The sequence below is a fragment of the Schistocerca nitens genome, chromosome 5 (assembly GCF_023898315.1).
Source record: "Schistocerca nitens isolate TAMUIC-IGC-003100 chromosome 5, iqSchNite1.1, whole genome shotgun sequence".
Lineage (NCBI taxonomy): Eukaryota > Metazoa > Arthropoda > Insecta > Orthoptera > Acrididae > Schistocerca > Schistocerca nitens.
The window spans coordinates 627,738,529-627,755,645 of record NC_064618.1 but is presented as its reverse complement, the minus strand read 5'-3'; the positions used below and the strand labels follow the sequence as shown (position 1 = coordinate 627,755,645).

The 17,117-nt window shown below is 40.1% G+C and overlaps 1 protein-coding gene across 7 annotated transcripts in view; it reads left to right on the top strand.

Annotated features, from left to right (window-relative positions):
• Window positions 1–17,117, top strand: part of LOC126259290 (FH1/FH2 domain-containing protein 3) — a 690,456-nt gene that overhangs the window by 550,922 nt on the left and 122,417 nt on the right. For all 7 annotated transcript variants that reach the window (XR_007546495.1, XM_049955939.1, XM_049955941.1 and 4 more), the window contains 2 exons: window positions 1,156–1,281; window positions 7,409–7,632. Coding sequence is in view for 6 of the 7 variants with exons in the window: in XM_049955939.1 (XP_049811896.1) it covers window positions 1,156–1,281; window positions 7,409–7,632 (350 nt within the window). In the remaining variant the exon portion in view is untranslated. The remainder of the gene's footprint in view (window positions 1–1,155; window positions 1,282–7,408; window positions 7,633–17,117) is intronic.

Below are 17,117 nucleotides of genomic sequence, written 5' to 3'. Positions count from 1 at the left end.
GTAGTGTCTTGAGGACCGTGACCCATATTGCATGCATCCGATCAGATGAAAAAGCTTGGCCTCTGAATTAAAGCATTTGTGTGAAGTCTTCCACAAATATGGCTACTGCATAGCCCAAATTGAATGTGCACTACATCAGTCACATTCCAAAGAAAAAGAAGAAACAGAAGAGGACAGACAAAGAGGTTTTAACATGTATACCATATGTAGAGGCTGTCACTGTGAAGACCAACAGTATTTTAAACAAATTTGGCATTGAATGTGTGACATGTGCAGCCACCAAGATGTGCAGCCTATGTGGCTACGAAAAGGACAACTTAGGCTTAGAAAGCCAAGTGTTTACAACATTCTTTCAGAGTGTAGCATGCATACATTGGCAAAACAACCTGAACAGTGGAAGATAGATGTATTGGTTAACACCAATACCACACTAGGCTAGGACAACTCAGTAAATCTTCAGTATCTGAGTGCTGCTGTCTGCAGTACAAGCACTATATGAAGTATGATAATATGAGAATCCACAGACTTCCAGGTTCCAGGAAGTGACTGCAACCAAGCAGGGGGAAAACCTGATCAATAGACATGCTGACTACCAACTCGGCAAGGCATGGGGCTCCAAGCTCATATCACTGAAGGAGCAACAGCATTTGCATATGATAAACAGTACAAAATAGTGAAAGGGAAGACAGAACTTCATCGATGTGTCCTTTGGTGGCAGACAAGACAGTAGACACAAATAATGTAGATGGGAGTGTGGACCTGAGAGCTATATGGTGAGTAGCAACTTTCCTTCTCTTGTATTGTTACATTCCATCGTGGATTTTCCATTGTTTGATAAGTAGAACTTACAACAGTATTACGAAATGGGTAGATTACTACTCACCGTTAAGATGACCAGCAGAGTTGCAGAAAAGCACACTGAAAATACTGTGATACACTATCCTAGTTTTACGAACTAATAGTTCTTTTCCTAGGGAGACTAGATGAATAGGATGTGGAAAGTTAATGTCTTCCATTTTTTTGTTATAAATTCAATGTGTCTCATAAATAATGAATAAAAAAGTAATGTTGCACATCATAAAAATTATAAATGTCTCTCTCTCTCTCTCTTTCTTTCTTTTTACTTCCATGACAAAGAATTCTGAACATTTGCAGGTACATGTCGAAGCAAGGAACAGACTTGGACCTTCTTCGTCAGTTCCAAATATATGAGGCAGTTCTCCACCATGAGGATGGAGAAGAGAAGGGAACACCACTGAAGCAACTGGATGATGCCATTAGGTAATAAACAGTTATGATTTTAATAACACAGAATAGTCTTGAAAAAGAAATCATCATAAATATCATTCCCTTCTATCACTGTTGATATTCTCTTATGATATTGTTGATATAACCATACTTCTCTATCTCTCAGTATCTGTACCATTTAGTTGTAGCTGTGCAATTCATTCCACTAATCACACTTTTGTAATATGGATGTCCTGAGCCTAACTCTTGTTTACTTTCCTACAACTTTCACTGCAAAGATATTCTTTATGAGTTTGGTATGCTGCATTAGATGTCCAAATAATGCAGTCTTTCTTTTGGAAGATTTCAATCTGTATCCTTTTTTTGTTTAATTCTTTTAATATTTGCCAACTGGATTTTGTTTCAAACTGGATGCTTTTGTGACTCCTTCATACATACTTATATACATCTCTGTTTTTCCTCTTTCATGACCATAGATAAATCCTTTCAAGTTAATATCTTGACTTAATCTTTAGTTACTCCTATATTAAAGTGTTGTTCATTGATAAATCATTTTTATTTTTGAAGGTTGGTTTGACTGCTGTGATTGGTCTGTTAATACCCACCAAACATTTATTAGTATAACTTAGGGTATTGTCTGAAGCAGCCATCTTTATTTATTTGTTTGCTTCAGTATTGTCAGCACGGATTCAGAAAATATCGTTCTTGTGAAACACAACTAGCTCTTTATACTCATGAAGTAATAAGTGCTATCAACAGGGGATGTCAAATTGATTCCATATTTTTAGATTTCCAGAAGGCTTTCGACACCGTTCCTCACAAGTGTCTTCTAATCAAACTGCGCACCTACGGAGTATCACCTCAGTGACTGGATTCGTGATTTCCTGTCAGAAAGGTCACAGTTCGTAATAAGAGACGGAAAGTCAGTTCGTAATAATAGACGGAAAGTCAGTTCGTAATAATAGACGGAAAGTCATTGAGTAAAACAGAAGTAACATCTGGCGTCCCCCAAGGAAGTGTTATAGGCCCTGTATTGTTCCTGATCTGTATTAATGACATAGGAGACAATCTGAGTAGCTGTATTAGATTGTATGCAGATGATGCTGTCATTTACCATCTTGTAAAGTCATCAGATGATCAAAACGACTTGCAAAATGATTTAGAGAATATATCTGTATGGAGCGAAAAGTGGCAATTGACCCTGAATAAAGAAAAGTATGAAGTTATCCACATGAGTACTAAAAGAACTCAGTTAAATTTCGATTACACAATAAGTCACACAAATTTGCTATCAACAGGGGATGTCAAATCGATTCCATATTTTTAGATTTCCAGAAGGCTTTCGACACAGTTCCTCACAAGTCACACAAATCTGAGGGTTGTAAATTCAAATAAATACTTAGGGATTACAATTACAAATAATCTAAATTGGAATGATCACATAGATAATATTATGGGTAGAGCAAACCAAAGACTGTGGTTCATTGGCAGAATACTTAGAAGGTGCAAAAAGTCTACCAAAGAGACTGCTTACACTATGCTTGTCCGCCCTATTCTGGAGTACTGCTGTGCGGTGTGGGATCTGCATCAGGTGGGAGTGACGGATGACCTCAAAAAAGTACAAAGAAGGGGAGCTCGTTCTGTATTATTGTGAAATAGGGGAGATAGTATCACAGACATGATACGTGAATTGGAGTGGCAATCATTAAAACAAAGGCGTTTTTCATTGTGACGGGATCTTCTCATGAAATTTCAATCACCAGTGTTCTCCTCCTATTGCGAAAACATTCTGTTGGCACTCACCTACATAGGGAGAAATGATCATCGTGATGAAATAAGAGAAATCAGGGCTCGCACCGAAAAATTTAAGTGCTCGTTTTTCCCACGTGCTGTTCAAGAGTAGAGCGGTAGAGAGACAGCATGAAGGTGGTTCATTGAATCCTCTGCCAGGCACTTTATTGTGAATAGCAGAGTAATCACGTAGATGTAGATGTATTTCCTATCTTAATGCTTGATCTCACTTGCATGTCAAAGTGCTCTTTTGCCATCTTTTTGATTTTGTTTTTGTTCATTCCTAGATCATAACTGCCCAGGGAATTAGCCAAAATACATAATACATCCTTTTTCTGAAACTGCAGAGACTATAATATCATCAAAAATCTTATGTAATGCATTTGTTCAATGAAATCTACAATTTTTGTGTGTTTTTTGGGTTTCTATTATTCTTTCCATAAAAAAATTAAACTGGGTGAAAGAAGAGACAGAATAGTCAGATGCCTCTTCTTATTGAAGCCTGGTTCTTCATGCTATAAATGTCTAGTTCTCTACTATAGTTTCTATAGAAATAGATAATTAGTCAGAACTTTATGGCAGATGAGAACTGTTTGTCAGACAGGGAGTCAATCTTGGAACCTTGCCTGCTGCAGACAGTGTTCTTACCAACTAAGAACTCCAGCAAGTTTCATGAGAAATAGAAGACAAATATAGGTAGATCTAAGTGGCCACTCCTACCCACGTGCGCTCAGCAAGTATGAACACATATGCTACAGCCTGGCATCAGGACTGACTATGTATCAGTCACTTGCCCACACCTGTCCACCTGTACCTGTCATCAACCCACTGCCAAGGTTTCTTTCTATAGGAACAGTGTACACATGGAAAAGAGGGACAACCTTAAGCAGCAAATTACGATGCATAGATGAACACAGAACAAATATGTTGTGTCTCGCCGATCATTCAAAGCGCCGCCGCGCAATTACGCGCGTCCTCTACGTGTGGCGCTGTCTACCAGCCGTGCAGCAGCTGCGCCACCTAAGCGGCCAGCCAAGCAGTGGCCGCTAGACTGGGACTCAGTGCTCATTCAAATGCTAACGTGTACATGTGTCTTGCTTGTCAACTTACTCTGTGACTTACATGTGTTGTGTCGTTCTGAAATATATGTGTTAAACATGACGTTATAACAATTGGTGACGAGGATGGGATTTTTCCTTTTGACCGTTGACCCACAGGTTTCCATGGCTACTGTCGAGCAACTATTGCAAAATCTCCTTGAACAGCAAATGCTTCTAAAAGCGGTGATTCGCGATTTCGTCGCGGCGTCAAATGCGGGGCATTTCTCGTCGTTGGCTATACCTCCTTTTCCTCCTTACGACGAGATGGCGGAAGACTGGTCTGATTATGAAAAACGTCTTCGACAGCACTTTTTGGCATTTCATGTCACGGACGAACAACCATGTAAGTCTCTGTTCCTTTCCTGGATTTCACCTCAAATGTATTGGTTGTTGTCGCAATTGGCTCCTTTGAAGGATCCTGCGTCTTTGTCCTTTGCTGAAATGTGCTCACTTCTGTCTGTCTATTTTCAAAAGCAAACGCATGTTGTAGCCTCTCGTGTTGCCTTTTATCGTTGTCAAAAACAGCCACATCAATCCTATCGCGCTTGGGCTGCTGAACTTCATGGCCTCAGTCGAAAGTGTCAATTTGTTACTGACTTCAAAGAATCCTATGCCGATTCCATGGTACGGGATGCTATTATCCGGTCGGCGCCCGACAAAGAAGTTCGGCGACGGGCCCTTCAGTTGGCAAATCCGACTCTAGATGAAATTCTCTCCATTGCACAGTCTTTTGAAATTTCTTGCGCCGCTGGTGCGCAAATAGAGGCGTGGAGTGATGTCGGGGAAATACAACCTCTGGGCACTGTTGACGACGCGTGCGGCGCGGCCCCGCCGGCCAACGTGGCCACAGTGCGCTCCCACGCGCAGCCTCGGCCTAACCGTAAACAACCCGCTAAGAAACTGCAGCAAAACCCCCGGCAACTTCTTTCATGTCCGCGGTGTTTTACGAAACATTCACATGAGGATTGTCCCCAACGTTGGGCTGTGTGTCACAATTGCAAAAAGAAAGGTCATGTGTCTTCTGTTTGCAAATCCGACCGCATACGTGATGTTCATGAACATGACGCTGATTCTGATTCTGTGTTGTCTGTCAATTGCACTTCTTCCCTTTCAGGGAAGTTATTCCTCACTGTCCAAATCCTTGGTCGAGATGTTCGCATGCAGGTGGATACCGGTTCTGCTGCCACTATAATTAATTGTCAGACATATCTTCAGTTGGGTTCTCCACTCCTGTCACCTGTCACTCGGCAATTACGGACGTACAATAAACAGAAGATTTCTCTCTTGGACAGTTTCATGCTGAGGTACCTTACAAATCCGTCGTTCTCACTGTTCCCATATTTGTGGTTGACCAGAGCAACGCAGAAAAACTTTTTGGTTTCGATGCCTTTCGTGTTTTTGGGTTCTCCATAGACGACTCTGTCAGTATTGTCTCTGATGCTATTCCTTATGCTCAACTGGATTCCTTGTCGACGACATTTTCATCCCTTTTTTCTCCTGGGTTAGGCCGTGCAAATGACTTTGAAGCTCATATCACGCTCAAACCCACTGCTCGGCCTAAGTTTTTTCGGGCTCAGCCCATTCCTGTGGCCCTTTGTGATCGGGTGAAACGGGAGTTGGATCGTCTCACTACTTCAGGGGTCTTGCTTCCTGTCACTTCCAGTGAGTGGTCCTCTCCTGTTGTTGTCGTTGCTAAGCCAAATGGTGATATTCGTCTCTGTGGCGATTTCAAAGCCACTGTAAATGCTCAATGCCTCATCGACACTTACCCTATGCCCCGCCCTGAAGAACTGTTCACTAAACTTGCTGGAGGCCAGTATTTTTCTAAAATTGACCTGTCAGAAGCTTATCATAAACTTCCTCTTGACGCTGCTTCCCGGCAGTTTCTGGTCCTTAACACGCCTTTCGGCCTCTATCAATACCAACGCTTGCCATTCGGGGTTGCTAGTGCCCCTGCTCTCTTTCAGCGATTCTTGGAACAATTATTGCTCCCTGTCCCTGGGTGTGCCAATTACATGGACGACATTGTTGTCACTGGCTCCACCACTGAAGAACATCTTCAAAATCTCTGCACACTTTTTCATGTCTTACAGACTGCCGGTCTTAAGTGTAATCTTCAGAAATCACAATTTTTTCAGGCATCTAGCACGTACTTGGGGTTTCAACTCTCTCGGGATGGTATTCGTCCGCTTCAGGAAACTGTCGCTGCGATCGATGCCCTTCCTCGCCCTACATCTGTTAAGGAACTGCAGGCCTTCTTGGGGAAAATAGCATAGTATCACAAGTTTTTACCGTCTGCGGCTTCGGTGGCTCAGCCGTTGCATCGCCTGTTGCATAAAAACGTGCCTTTTCACTGGTCCACGTCATGCGATGCGGCTTTCCAGAAATTGAAGACTATGCTGAAACAGGCCCTGTGCCTGGCTACTTATCGACCTGGCCAACATCTTGTTCTTGCCACAGATGCCTCTCAATACGGGGTCGGTGAAGTCCTTGCGCACCGTTTTTCTGACAGTTCGGAACAACCCATTGCTTATGCCTCCAAAACGCTCACGGGTGCCCAACAAAAGTATTCTCAAATTAAAAAAGAAGCTTTGGCCATTATTTATGCTCTTCATAAGTTTGGTGTTTTTCTCTATGGCTCAAAATTTCATCTTGTTACGGATCACAAACCAGTTGTTTCCTTGTTTCATCCATCAACGTCACTTCCCGACAAGGCTGCACACCGCCTCCAGCGTTGGGCTCTTTACTTGTCTCGTTTCAATTATGAGATTCATTTCCGGCCAACGGCTCAGCATGCAAATGCTGATGCTGATGCTCTGTCTCGCCTTCACATGGGACGAACTGTTGTGTTTCCATCTGGATGTTGCCGAGCAGCGGGTTGTGGACGGATTCCCCATCACTGGGGACAGGCTGGCAGCTGCTACGAGTTCTGACCCTACCCTCTCCCGGGTTTTATGCTGTATTCATAAGGGTTGGGGGATTCATTTGTTCCTGGCCAGAAAACAGATTTTATATTGTTGGATAACTAATTTAATTAGCACAGTAACCACTCATCATATGAAGGAGGCATTCCATCACTGTATAGTGATGGAACATATTGTGTTGCTTATGTTCCATTTTTTAAATTAATAATGCTTGTATAGATATATTTTAAATAATTTTTTATGTGAGAGTGTCAAGAAAAGTGAGCTATAATATACAATATTTATGCACTATGTTGTCCACATTATGGATTAAAAATATATCTTTGCCTTATTTTTTATATGTAGGAAGACACTGCGGCAGCGGAAAGCTTTGACAGAGTCAGTACCAGCTACTGGACGACGTAAGTCACGCCGACATTCAACCGGCACATCCCCATTCTCTCTTCGCCAACAACAACAGCAGCAGTCACCATCATCAAATCAACTGCTGGTCCCTGGTCAAGATGAAGAAGGTTCTCCCGGATCCCGTACACCACCTGGTTATGGAGACAGCTCCCATAAGGACAGAAGTAAGTTTACCTTCAATTCTAAAAGCCTTGTGAATTTTGCAAGAGGCAAGTGCATTTTGGTATCAGTTATGTGTTTGAGAAATATTAGTGTCATTGTAGACCTAACTGCCAAACTATATGTAGGACAGTGAAGTAACCCACAAACCTCTAAAAGCTTTCACAGAAATACACACAGTGAACTGTTTAGTCTTAGGCTTCATAGCTGCACAATAATTATTGAAAATGTGCAGCCACTGTGAAAGTGATGAGGGTCACTGGTGTTTGGTTGTGTTGTGTGGAAACTAAATAACATAGAGCTAAATGGAATGGAGCAAGTTTGAGATTTAATAACCTTTTGACTTCGTGGATACTAGAGATGCAACACTTGTGTAATTAAACAAGGATGAAGAAGGAAACTCTGCTTGGCCTTGTCTAAGAAACCATCTTGGCGTTAACCTGATGTTTTTCAGGTAAACTATGGTAAACATAAACCAACATGTCCTGAACCTTAGTTCTTTGTGAATACAAGAATTCAGGGTTAGGAATCATATATTTAATTATTGAAACTACAAAATAGTTTTACATGCAGTGCTTATACTTTCTATTTGTAGTAGTACTAATATAGTTTTATCAGCAGCTGATACTATGGTATCAACTTAGGGAGAAATTAACAAAATATTGTTTGTCAGACATTCCTCAGTAATGGTTTATATGAAAAGATGAACATGGCACCAAATAGAGAGCATTTCTATGACTAAATTTTCTTGATACAGATATGGTATTTTTATGTCAAATTCATTATACCTATCTGTTTTTGTACATTGTTATTTCTTACCATTTGTATAAATATATTATCACAATAAATATTTGTGTTAGATAGAAAACTACTGGGAAATGAAGTTGGCACATGGTAACATATTGGGCTTTACAAGAGATAGTGCAGTTGTTAATGCACTGGACTTGCATTTGAGAGAATTTAGTTTATTTTCATGATTTCCCTAAATTGCTCCAAGAAAATGTTCAGATGGTTCCTTTGAAAAGGTCATGGCTGATTTCCTTCCCCATCTTTCCATAATCTGAGTTTGTGTTATGTCACTAATGACCATGTTGTCAACAGGACATTGGACTGCAATCTCCCTTTCTTCCTTGAACTTTACTTTCAGTCACTGACTGAACATCTAGGTTTAGGTTTACCATGTTTTCCTACAATTCTTTTACTGGATGAAAGAACCTCTGGTTCTGAAAGCAAGTTTTTGTGGTATTTCTTAGCCATGCCTATGTCTGTTGTTCTTTGGTGCATAACAGGTTTTTCTATCTATATTGGGTTGTAGATTCATTTGGGAGACTTTTTCTATATAGGAACAACCAAATAAAAAGAAAAGAAAAATACTGCTTATTATGTGTAGTTGGATCTACCCATGTGGAAATAATTTGTGTTATACACTACTCTTAAACTCTGGGTTCCCTTTGTGTGCGAAAGGATGGAAAATGGAACAAAGTAAAATAGGTATTTTGAGGGAAGTCACCCAGGATCAAGGGATAAGACACACAGCATAAGGGGGTAAAATGGAAAATGAATCTGGGAAACTTTGCTATGTAATCATTGTAAAGCCCATTTCATCCACTCCTTACCTCCAATTCTACCATATGTGAAAACGTCAAGTTCCAAAAGTTTATTGACCATATAACTTTTGTATGTGCTTTATAGCTGCTTGGCATGCAAATATTTTTCTTATTCTTTTTCAGACTTAGTGTACACTTCCTTGAGTTTGAATGAGTTAGGATAAAAACCAAACATATTAAAAACATAAGTACACAATATTGATATTCCACAATAATGTATATTGTATAGTTCATTATGAACTGATTTTAGCTTTACAGACCATCCTCGGGTAACTTAAGTCTAAAAAGATAATCCACAAGTCAGTGGAATTTTGTAGTTGTACAAAGTTTGTCTTTCCAAAAATATGTGTCCTTTTACAACTAAATATCTATTGAAAAAACATATTGAAATTCACAAAGAAGCTCTGAGCAAAAAAATTACAGTATACCCAAAGATTAAAAGCATAAGGCCATAAAATATGTGCAAGTGACTGTTCATTGGCACAGACTACTATTTTAGATGGACAAAATAACTGGTGAATGTAATGAACAGGCCGAAGAAAGCAGATCGAGTGGGGGGGCACAGAGAGAAGCGAAAGGAGCCTATGGAACAATGTAATGTGGGTGTGAAACAGTTATGACAAGCACATTATCTAATGATGACGAAAAACATTAAGTTGCTGCTGCTTCTTCAGTAATAGTGAATAATAAAACTGTGTTTGGTCTATAGGCATCAGGTCAGGATTCTTTGATGGGTGGTTATTAATAGCCAGAATTCTAAGTAATGTTAGTTTTCTGCATTTAGCTCCTCTATGGAGAACATCACATTCAGTATCATAAGAATGACATTTATTCAGAGCACGTTCAGCAAAGGTAGAATCTTTCTTTATCAGTCTCCAACTCCTAACATGGTCAGTAAGTGTAGTAGTTATAGCTCTCCTTGATTGACCTAGATATAATTTGCCATTTAGATTGTAGAAATCCTATAAATTTACCTCTATTTCAAATGTGTAACCTTGTCTTTACCCTTATTCAGAATGTGGGCTATAGTATTCCTGGTGGATTTTAGCTTGTTGGCAAGTACCAGTACCTATGAAGTCCTACCTACATATAGCATGGTGGTCAATTTGTTATCAGTGTTGTTTAGTGCTTTCCAAGGAGGATATAGAAAGGGAAAAGGGGGGGGGGGGGGGAGAGGTATTTTAATTCGCAGTAATTTGTACGGCATTTGCTGTGGAAAACTGAGAGCTTTGACTACAGTTTGTTTATGACAACTGAATTCATTTTGGAGAAAATTTGCATTGCATAGTTCAAAAATATTTATTTAAATTAAACAACGGAAAGTCCAAGCTGGAATATCAACAATATTATGAGAAGGATAGATTGCTACTCACCATAAAGATGATACGTTGAGTTGCAGAGAGGCACAATGAAAAGAATGTTGCTCCTTGAGCTTTCAGTTAAAGCCTTCTTCAGAAAAGAAAACACACATTCACACAAACAAACACACTTCACATACATGTGACTACTATCTCTGGCCACTCCTGCCGGAATGCATTTTGGCTGGAGCAGCCATGAGCAGTCATGAGTGCATGAAGTGTGCTTGCTTGCGTGAAAGTGTGTGTGTGCGTATATATTTTCCTTTTGAAGAAGGCTTTGGTTTAAAACTCAATGTGTAACAGCCATTTTGTTGTCTCTGTATGCAGCTCAGTGTGTCATATAAGTTAATATGTTAATGTATTATTTTACAATGAAATTATGAATTTCTGAATCTCCAGATTCAGTTCATTAAATTAAAAAAACTAACTTGGAGCTTAAATAAACTGCTGTGGAACATCCACAGTTTTGTATCTCCATTCATAATTGTGAAAATTTTGTTCAAAGAAACAACAGAAGAATTCGTTAACATTTTTGTGTCTCTGAGGTACATCTTATGCACAATAAGTAATGTAAATGATTAAATTACATGTGCTGTACACCTGCACAGAGAGGGACATGGCTGTTTGCCTTATCCTATCTAAGTGAGTAGATTTCTGTGCTTTCCCTGGTTTCCTTAAATCAAATGTTGGAAAGGACATGGCTGATTTCCTTGTCGTATCTAAGTGTGTACATTGTCTCTAATTACCTCATTGTCAACAGGGTATTAAATCCTAACATTCCTTCTGTCCCTGTAATGAATCGTACTGCAGAACCTGTTCTATGTATCCACGCACAACAACTTACTACAGCTCCACCACAGCTAATTGAAACCAGTCCTTTATTTACTTTTTTTACTTAATCTTATTTTGAATTATATTTTAACTTTTCCCATACTAATTTCTTCCACATTCACCCGTACATCTTTTCAGTCTCTCCTCCTTCTATCATCTTTGAGCTGACACTGGCACAGTGCTTAATAGTCCACTACAGTGATCTCACTAAACATCTGAATGACCTACTGTACTCTTTTCTTTTTTCTCAAACAGCCAAGAGAACAGTTTTTTACGTTCTTTCAGTTGAACTGGGGGTTGCTCCTTATGAAGGTAAGTAATTGTGAGCCCATTTAGGTTTTTGATAATTTAACAACTTTGTGAATGGTATCATCCATTTTATACATTTAATTATATGAACAGATTGAAAAATCAGTCAACCAGTTGCAAATAAAAGTTTATTATCCCTTGACCATGGTTTCGATATTTGTAAAAATATCTTCTTCAGAAGTATTGGCCTTATTACACACATGATGCCACAACATATTAGATGAAGCTGAGCGGCTATTGTCATCAACGAAATTGATGAAACAAGAGTTATTACAAGCCATGGCTTTAGGTTGTTGTTGTTGTTGTTGTGGTCTTCAGTCCTGAGACTGGTTTGATGCAGCTCTCCATGCTACTCTATCCTGTGCAAGCTTCTTCATCTCCCAGTACCTACTGCAACCTACATCCTTCTGAATCTGCTTAGTGTATGCATCTCTTGGTCTCCCCCTACGATTTTTACCCTCCACGCTGCCCTCCAATACTAAATTGGTGATCCCTTGATGCCTCAGAACATGTCCTACCAACCGATCCCTTCTTCTGGTCAAGTTGTGCCACAAACTCCTCTTCTCCCCAATCCTATTCAGTACCTCCTCATTAGTTATGTGATCTACCCATCTAATCTTCAGCATTCTTCTGTAGCACCACATTTCGAAAGCTTCTATTCTCTTCTTGTCCAAACTATTTATCGTCCATGTTTCACTTCCATACATGGCTACACTCCATACAAATACTTTCAGAAAAGACTTCCTGACACTTAAATCTATACTCGATGTTAACAAATTTCTCTTCTTCAGAAACGCTTTCCTTGCCATTGCCAGTCTACATTTTATATCCTCTCTACTTCGACCATCATCAGTTATTTTGCTCCCCAAATAGCAAAACTCCTTTACTACTTTAAGTGTCTCATTTCCTAATCTAATACCCTCAACATCACCTGGCTTAATTCGACTACATTCCATTATCCTCGTTTTGCTTTTGTTGATGTTCATCTTATATCCTCCCTTCAAGACACCATCCATTCCGTTCAACTGCTCTTCCAAGTCCTTTGCTGTCTCTGACAGAATTACAATGTCATCGGCAAACCTTAAAGTTTTTATTTCTTCTCCATGGATTTTAATACCTACTCTGAATTTTTCTTTTGTTTCCTTTACTGCTTGCTCAATATACAGATTGAATAACATCGGGGAGAGGCAACAACCCTGTCTTACTCCCTTCCCAACCACTGCTTCCCTTTTATGTCCCTCGACTCTTATAACTGCCATCTGGTTTCTGTACAAATTGTAAATAGCCTTTCGCTCCCTGTATTTTACCCCTGCCACCTTTAGAATTTGAAAGAGAGTATTCCAGTCAACATTGTCAAAAGCTTTCTCTAAGTCTACAAATGCTAGAAACGTAGGTTTGCCTTTCCTTAATCTTTCTTCTAAGATAAGTCGTAAGGTCAGTATTGCCTCACGTGTTCCAGTATTTCTACGGAATCCAAACTGATCCTCCCCGAAGTCGGCTTCTACCAGTTTTTCCATTCGTCTGTAACGAATTCGTGTTAGTATTTTGCAGCTGTGGCTTATTAAACTTATTGTTCGGTAATTCTCACATCTGTAAACACCTGCTTTCTTTGGGATTGGAATTATTATATTCTTCTTGAAGTCTGAGGGTATTTCACCTGTTTCATACATCTTGCTCACCAGATGGTAGAGTTTTGTCAGGACTGGCTCTCCCAAGGCCGTCAGTAGTTCTGATGGAATTTTGTCTACTCCGGGGGCCTTGTTTCGACTCAGGTCTTTCAGTGCTCTGTCAAACTCTTCACGCAGTATCGTATCTCCCATTTCATCTTCATCTACATCCTCTTCCATTTCCATAATATTGTCCTCAAGTACATCGCCCTTGTATAGACCCTCTATATACTCCTTCCTCCTTTCTGCTTTCCCTTGTTTGCTTAGAACTGGGTTTCCATCTGAGCTCTTGATATATGAGTGGTTCTCTTTTCTCCAAAGGTCTCTTTAATTTTCCTGTAGGCAGTATCTATCTTACACCTAGTGAGATAAGCCTCTACATCCGTACATTTGTCCTCTAGCCATCCCTGCTTAGCCATTTTGCACTTCCTGTCGATCTCATTTTTGAGACGTTTGTATTCCTTTTTGCCTGCTTCATTTACTGCATTTTTATATTTTCTCTTTTCATCAATTAAATTCAATATTTCTTCTGTTACTCAAGGATTTCTACTAGCCCTCGTCTTTTTACCTACTTGATCCTCTGCTGCCTTCACTACTTCATCCCTCAAAGCTACCCATTCTTCTTCTGCTGTATTTCTTTCCCCCATTCCTGTCAATTGTTCCCTTATGCTCTCCCTGAAACTCTGTACAACCTCTGGTTCTTTCAGTTTATCCAGGTCCCATCTCCTTAAATTCCCACCTTTTTGCAGTTTCTTCAGTTTTAATCTACAGGTCATAACCAATAGATTGTGGTCAGAGTCCACATCTGCCCCTGGAAATGTCTTACAATTTAAAACCTGGTTCCTAAATCTCTGTCTTACCATTACATAATCTATCTGATACCTTTTAGTATCTCCAGGGTTCTTCCATGTATGCAACCTTCTATCATGATTCTTAAACCAAGTGTTAGCTATGATTAAGTTGTGCTCTGTGCAAAATTCTACCAGGCGGCTTCCTCTTTCATTTCTTAGCCCCAATCCATATTCACCTACTACGTTTCCTTCTCTCCCTTTTCCTACACTCGATTTCCAGTCACCCATGACTATTAAATTTTCGTCTCCCTTCACTATCTGAATAATTTCTTTTATTTCATCATACATTTCTTCAATTTCTTCGTCATCTGCAGAGCTAGTTGGCATGTAAACTTGTACTACTGTAGTAGGTGTGGGCTTCGTATCTATCTTGGCCACAATAATGCGTTCACTAAGCTGTTTGTAGTAGCTTACCCGCGTTCCTATTTTCCTATTCATTATTAAACCTACTCCTGCATTACCCCTATTTGACTTTGTGTTTATAACCCTGTAGTCACCTGACCAGAAGTCTTGTTCCTCCTGCCACCGAACTTCACTAATTCCCACTATATCTAACTTTAACCTATCCATTTCCCTTTTCACATTTTCTAACCTACCTGCCCAATTAAGGGACCTGACATTCCACGCTCCGATCCGTAGAACGCCAGTTTTCTTTCTCCTGATAACGACATCCTCTTGAGTAGTCCCCACCCGGAGATCCGAATGGGGGACTATTTTACCTCCGGAATATTTTACCCACGAGGACGCCATCATCATTTAATCATACAATAAAGCTGCATGCCCTCGGGAAAAATTACGGCCGTAGTTTCCCCTTGCTTTCAGCCGTTCGCAGTACCAGCACAGCAAGGCCGTTTTGGTTATTGTTACAAGGCCAGATCAGTCAATAATCCAGACTGTTGCCCTTGCAACTACTGAAAAGGCTGCTGCCCCTTTTCAGGATCCACACGTTTGTCTGGCCTCTCAACAGATACCCCTCCGTTGTGGTTGTACCTACGGTACGGCTATCTGTATTGCTGAGGCACGCAAGCCTCCCCACCAACGGCAAGGTCCATGGTTCATGGGGGGGGGGGGGGGTGGCTTTAGGTAGTGCCAGATTAAGTAGTACTTCAGAAAGAGTGCTCATTAGTAAATGTCCACAGGTAGATGATCTTGTCAGCATATAAATGTAATATATTATGTATTATCGAATGAACATTTATATGGTAAATTGGTTAAATTATAATAGTAAATTATAATATAATTTTGTCTGATATAACTATACAATAATAGTAAGTTATCATAGTACTATCTGTAATGTAGCAGATAGTATCAGAGGCTCTGTGAGGCTGTTCACAGACAGTGCTGGTGTCCCTAGAAAGGTTACAATGCCGAAAGACTGGTGAAGTGCAGGAAGATCTGCAGAGGATGGACAATTGGTGCAGTGATTGGCAGTTGATTCTAAACATGAGTAAATGTAGGATATGTGCACAAACAGGAGGGATCCATTACTATTAATTGGTAATGAAACCATAGGAAAAGCAAAACTACCACAAAATAGCTAGGATTAAATGGCCAGATTGACCTAAAGAGAAAATATAAAAGAGATTGTAGATCAAGCAGATGCCAGACTGACACTCATTGGAAGAATCTTCAGGAAATGTAATTCATCAATAGAAGCAGAGAAGATGTGGCCCATCAGTCCTGAATGCTTACAGGGTTGGATTAACAGAAGAGAGAGAGAGAGAGAGAGAGAGAGAGAGAGAGAGAGAGAGAGGATCAATATAAAGTGGTGCATTTAATCACGTGACCACTTAATAAGTGTTTGAGTGTTACAGAGATGTCCAACAAACTCTAGTAGGAGACACTACAAGAGCAGCGATGTGTACCATGGAGAGGTTTACTTTTGAAATTCTGAAAGCAAGTGTTTCAAGAATAATTGGGCAACATATAACATCCTCCCACGTATGTCTCATGAAATGACAATTATGAGAAAATCAGAGATACATAAATCTACCAACAGTCATTCTTCCCACACACCATTTATAAATGGAACAGAGAAGGGAAAAATGAAGTGTGTTATAACCACCACAATTCGGGAGGACGACGGTTCAATCCCGTCTCCACCCATCCTGATTTAGGTTTTCCGTGATTTCCCTAAATCGTTTCAGGCAAATGCCGGGATGCTTCCTTTGAAAGGGCACGGCCGATTTCCTTCCCAATCCTTCCTTAACCCGAGCTTGCGCTCCGTCTCTAATGACCTTGTTGTCAACGGGACGTTAAACACTAACCACCACCACTATAACCACCACACACTGTAGGGTAGCTTGCAGAATATGGAAGTTAATCTAGATGTAAAAGCCACCTCTTTGTCCCACTCACTACTACATACTCCAGCTTCACCAGCAGTAACTCCTAAAACATAAAAAGCAGAACAATGTGAGAAACCACTTGTGTTTTTTACCAGGCAGTTGTGTATACTATATGACTTTGTTTACAGAAGTAACTGATTGAAAGCATGAATGGACACAAATTGACTTACTTCTACTCCTGTGTTTATATGCTGCAAGCCACCTCATGCTTTGTGGTGGAGGATACTGTGAGTTCAATATGAGTTCAATGTTTCCCTTTACTGTTGCAGTCACGTGCAGTACACAGGGGGAACAGTTTTTAGGTAAGACTTAGTGTGACCTCAACTCTGCAATGTTACAGTGCTGGTGCTATTGCTAGATATACATAGGAAGAAGGAGTATATTGGTTGTCTCTTTCAGGAAATTACATTCATGGAATTTCAACAAAAAACCACACCATAATGCCCATTGCCTCTCTTCTAATGCTTGCCACCCAAGTTGATAAGCATGTCCATGACACTTCTGTGCTTGTTAAATGAA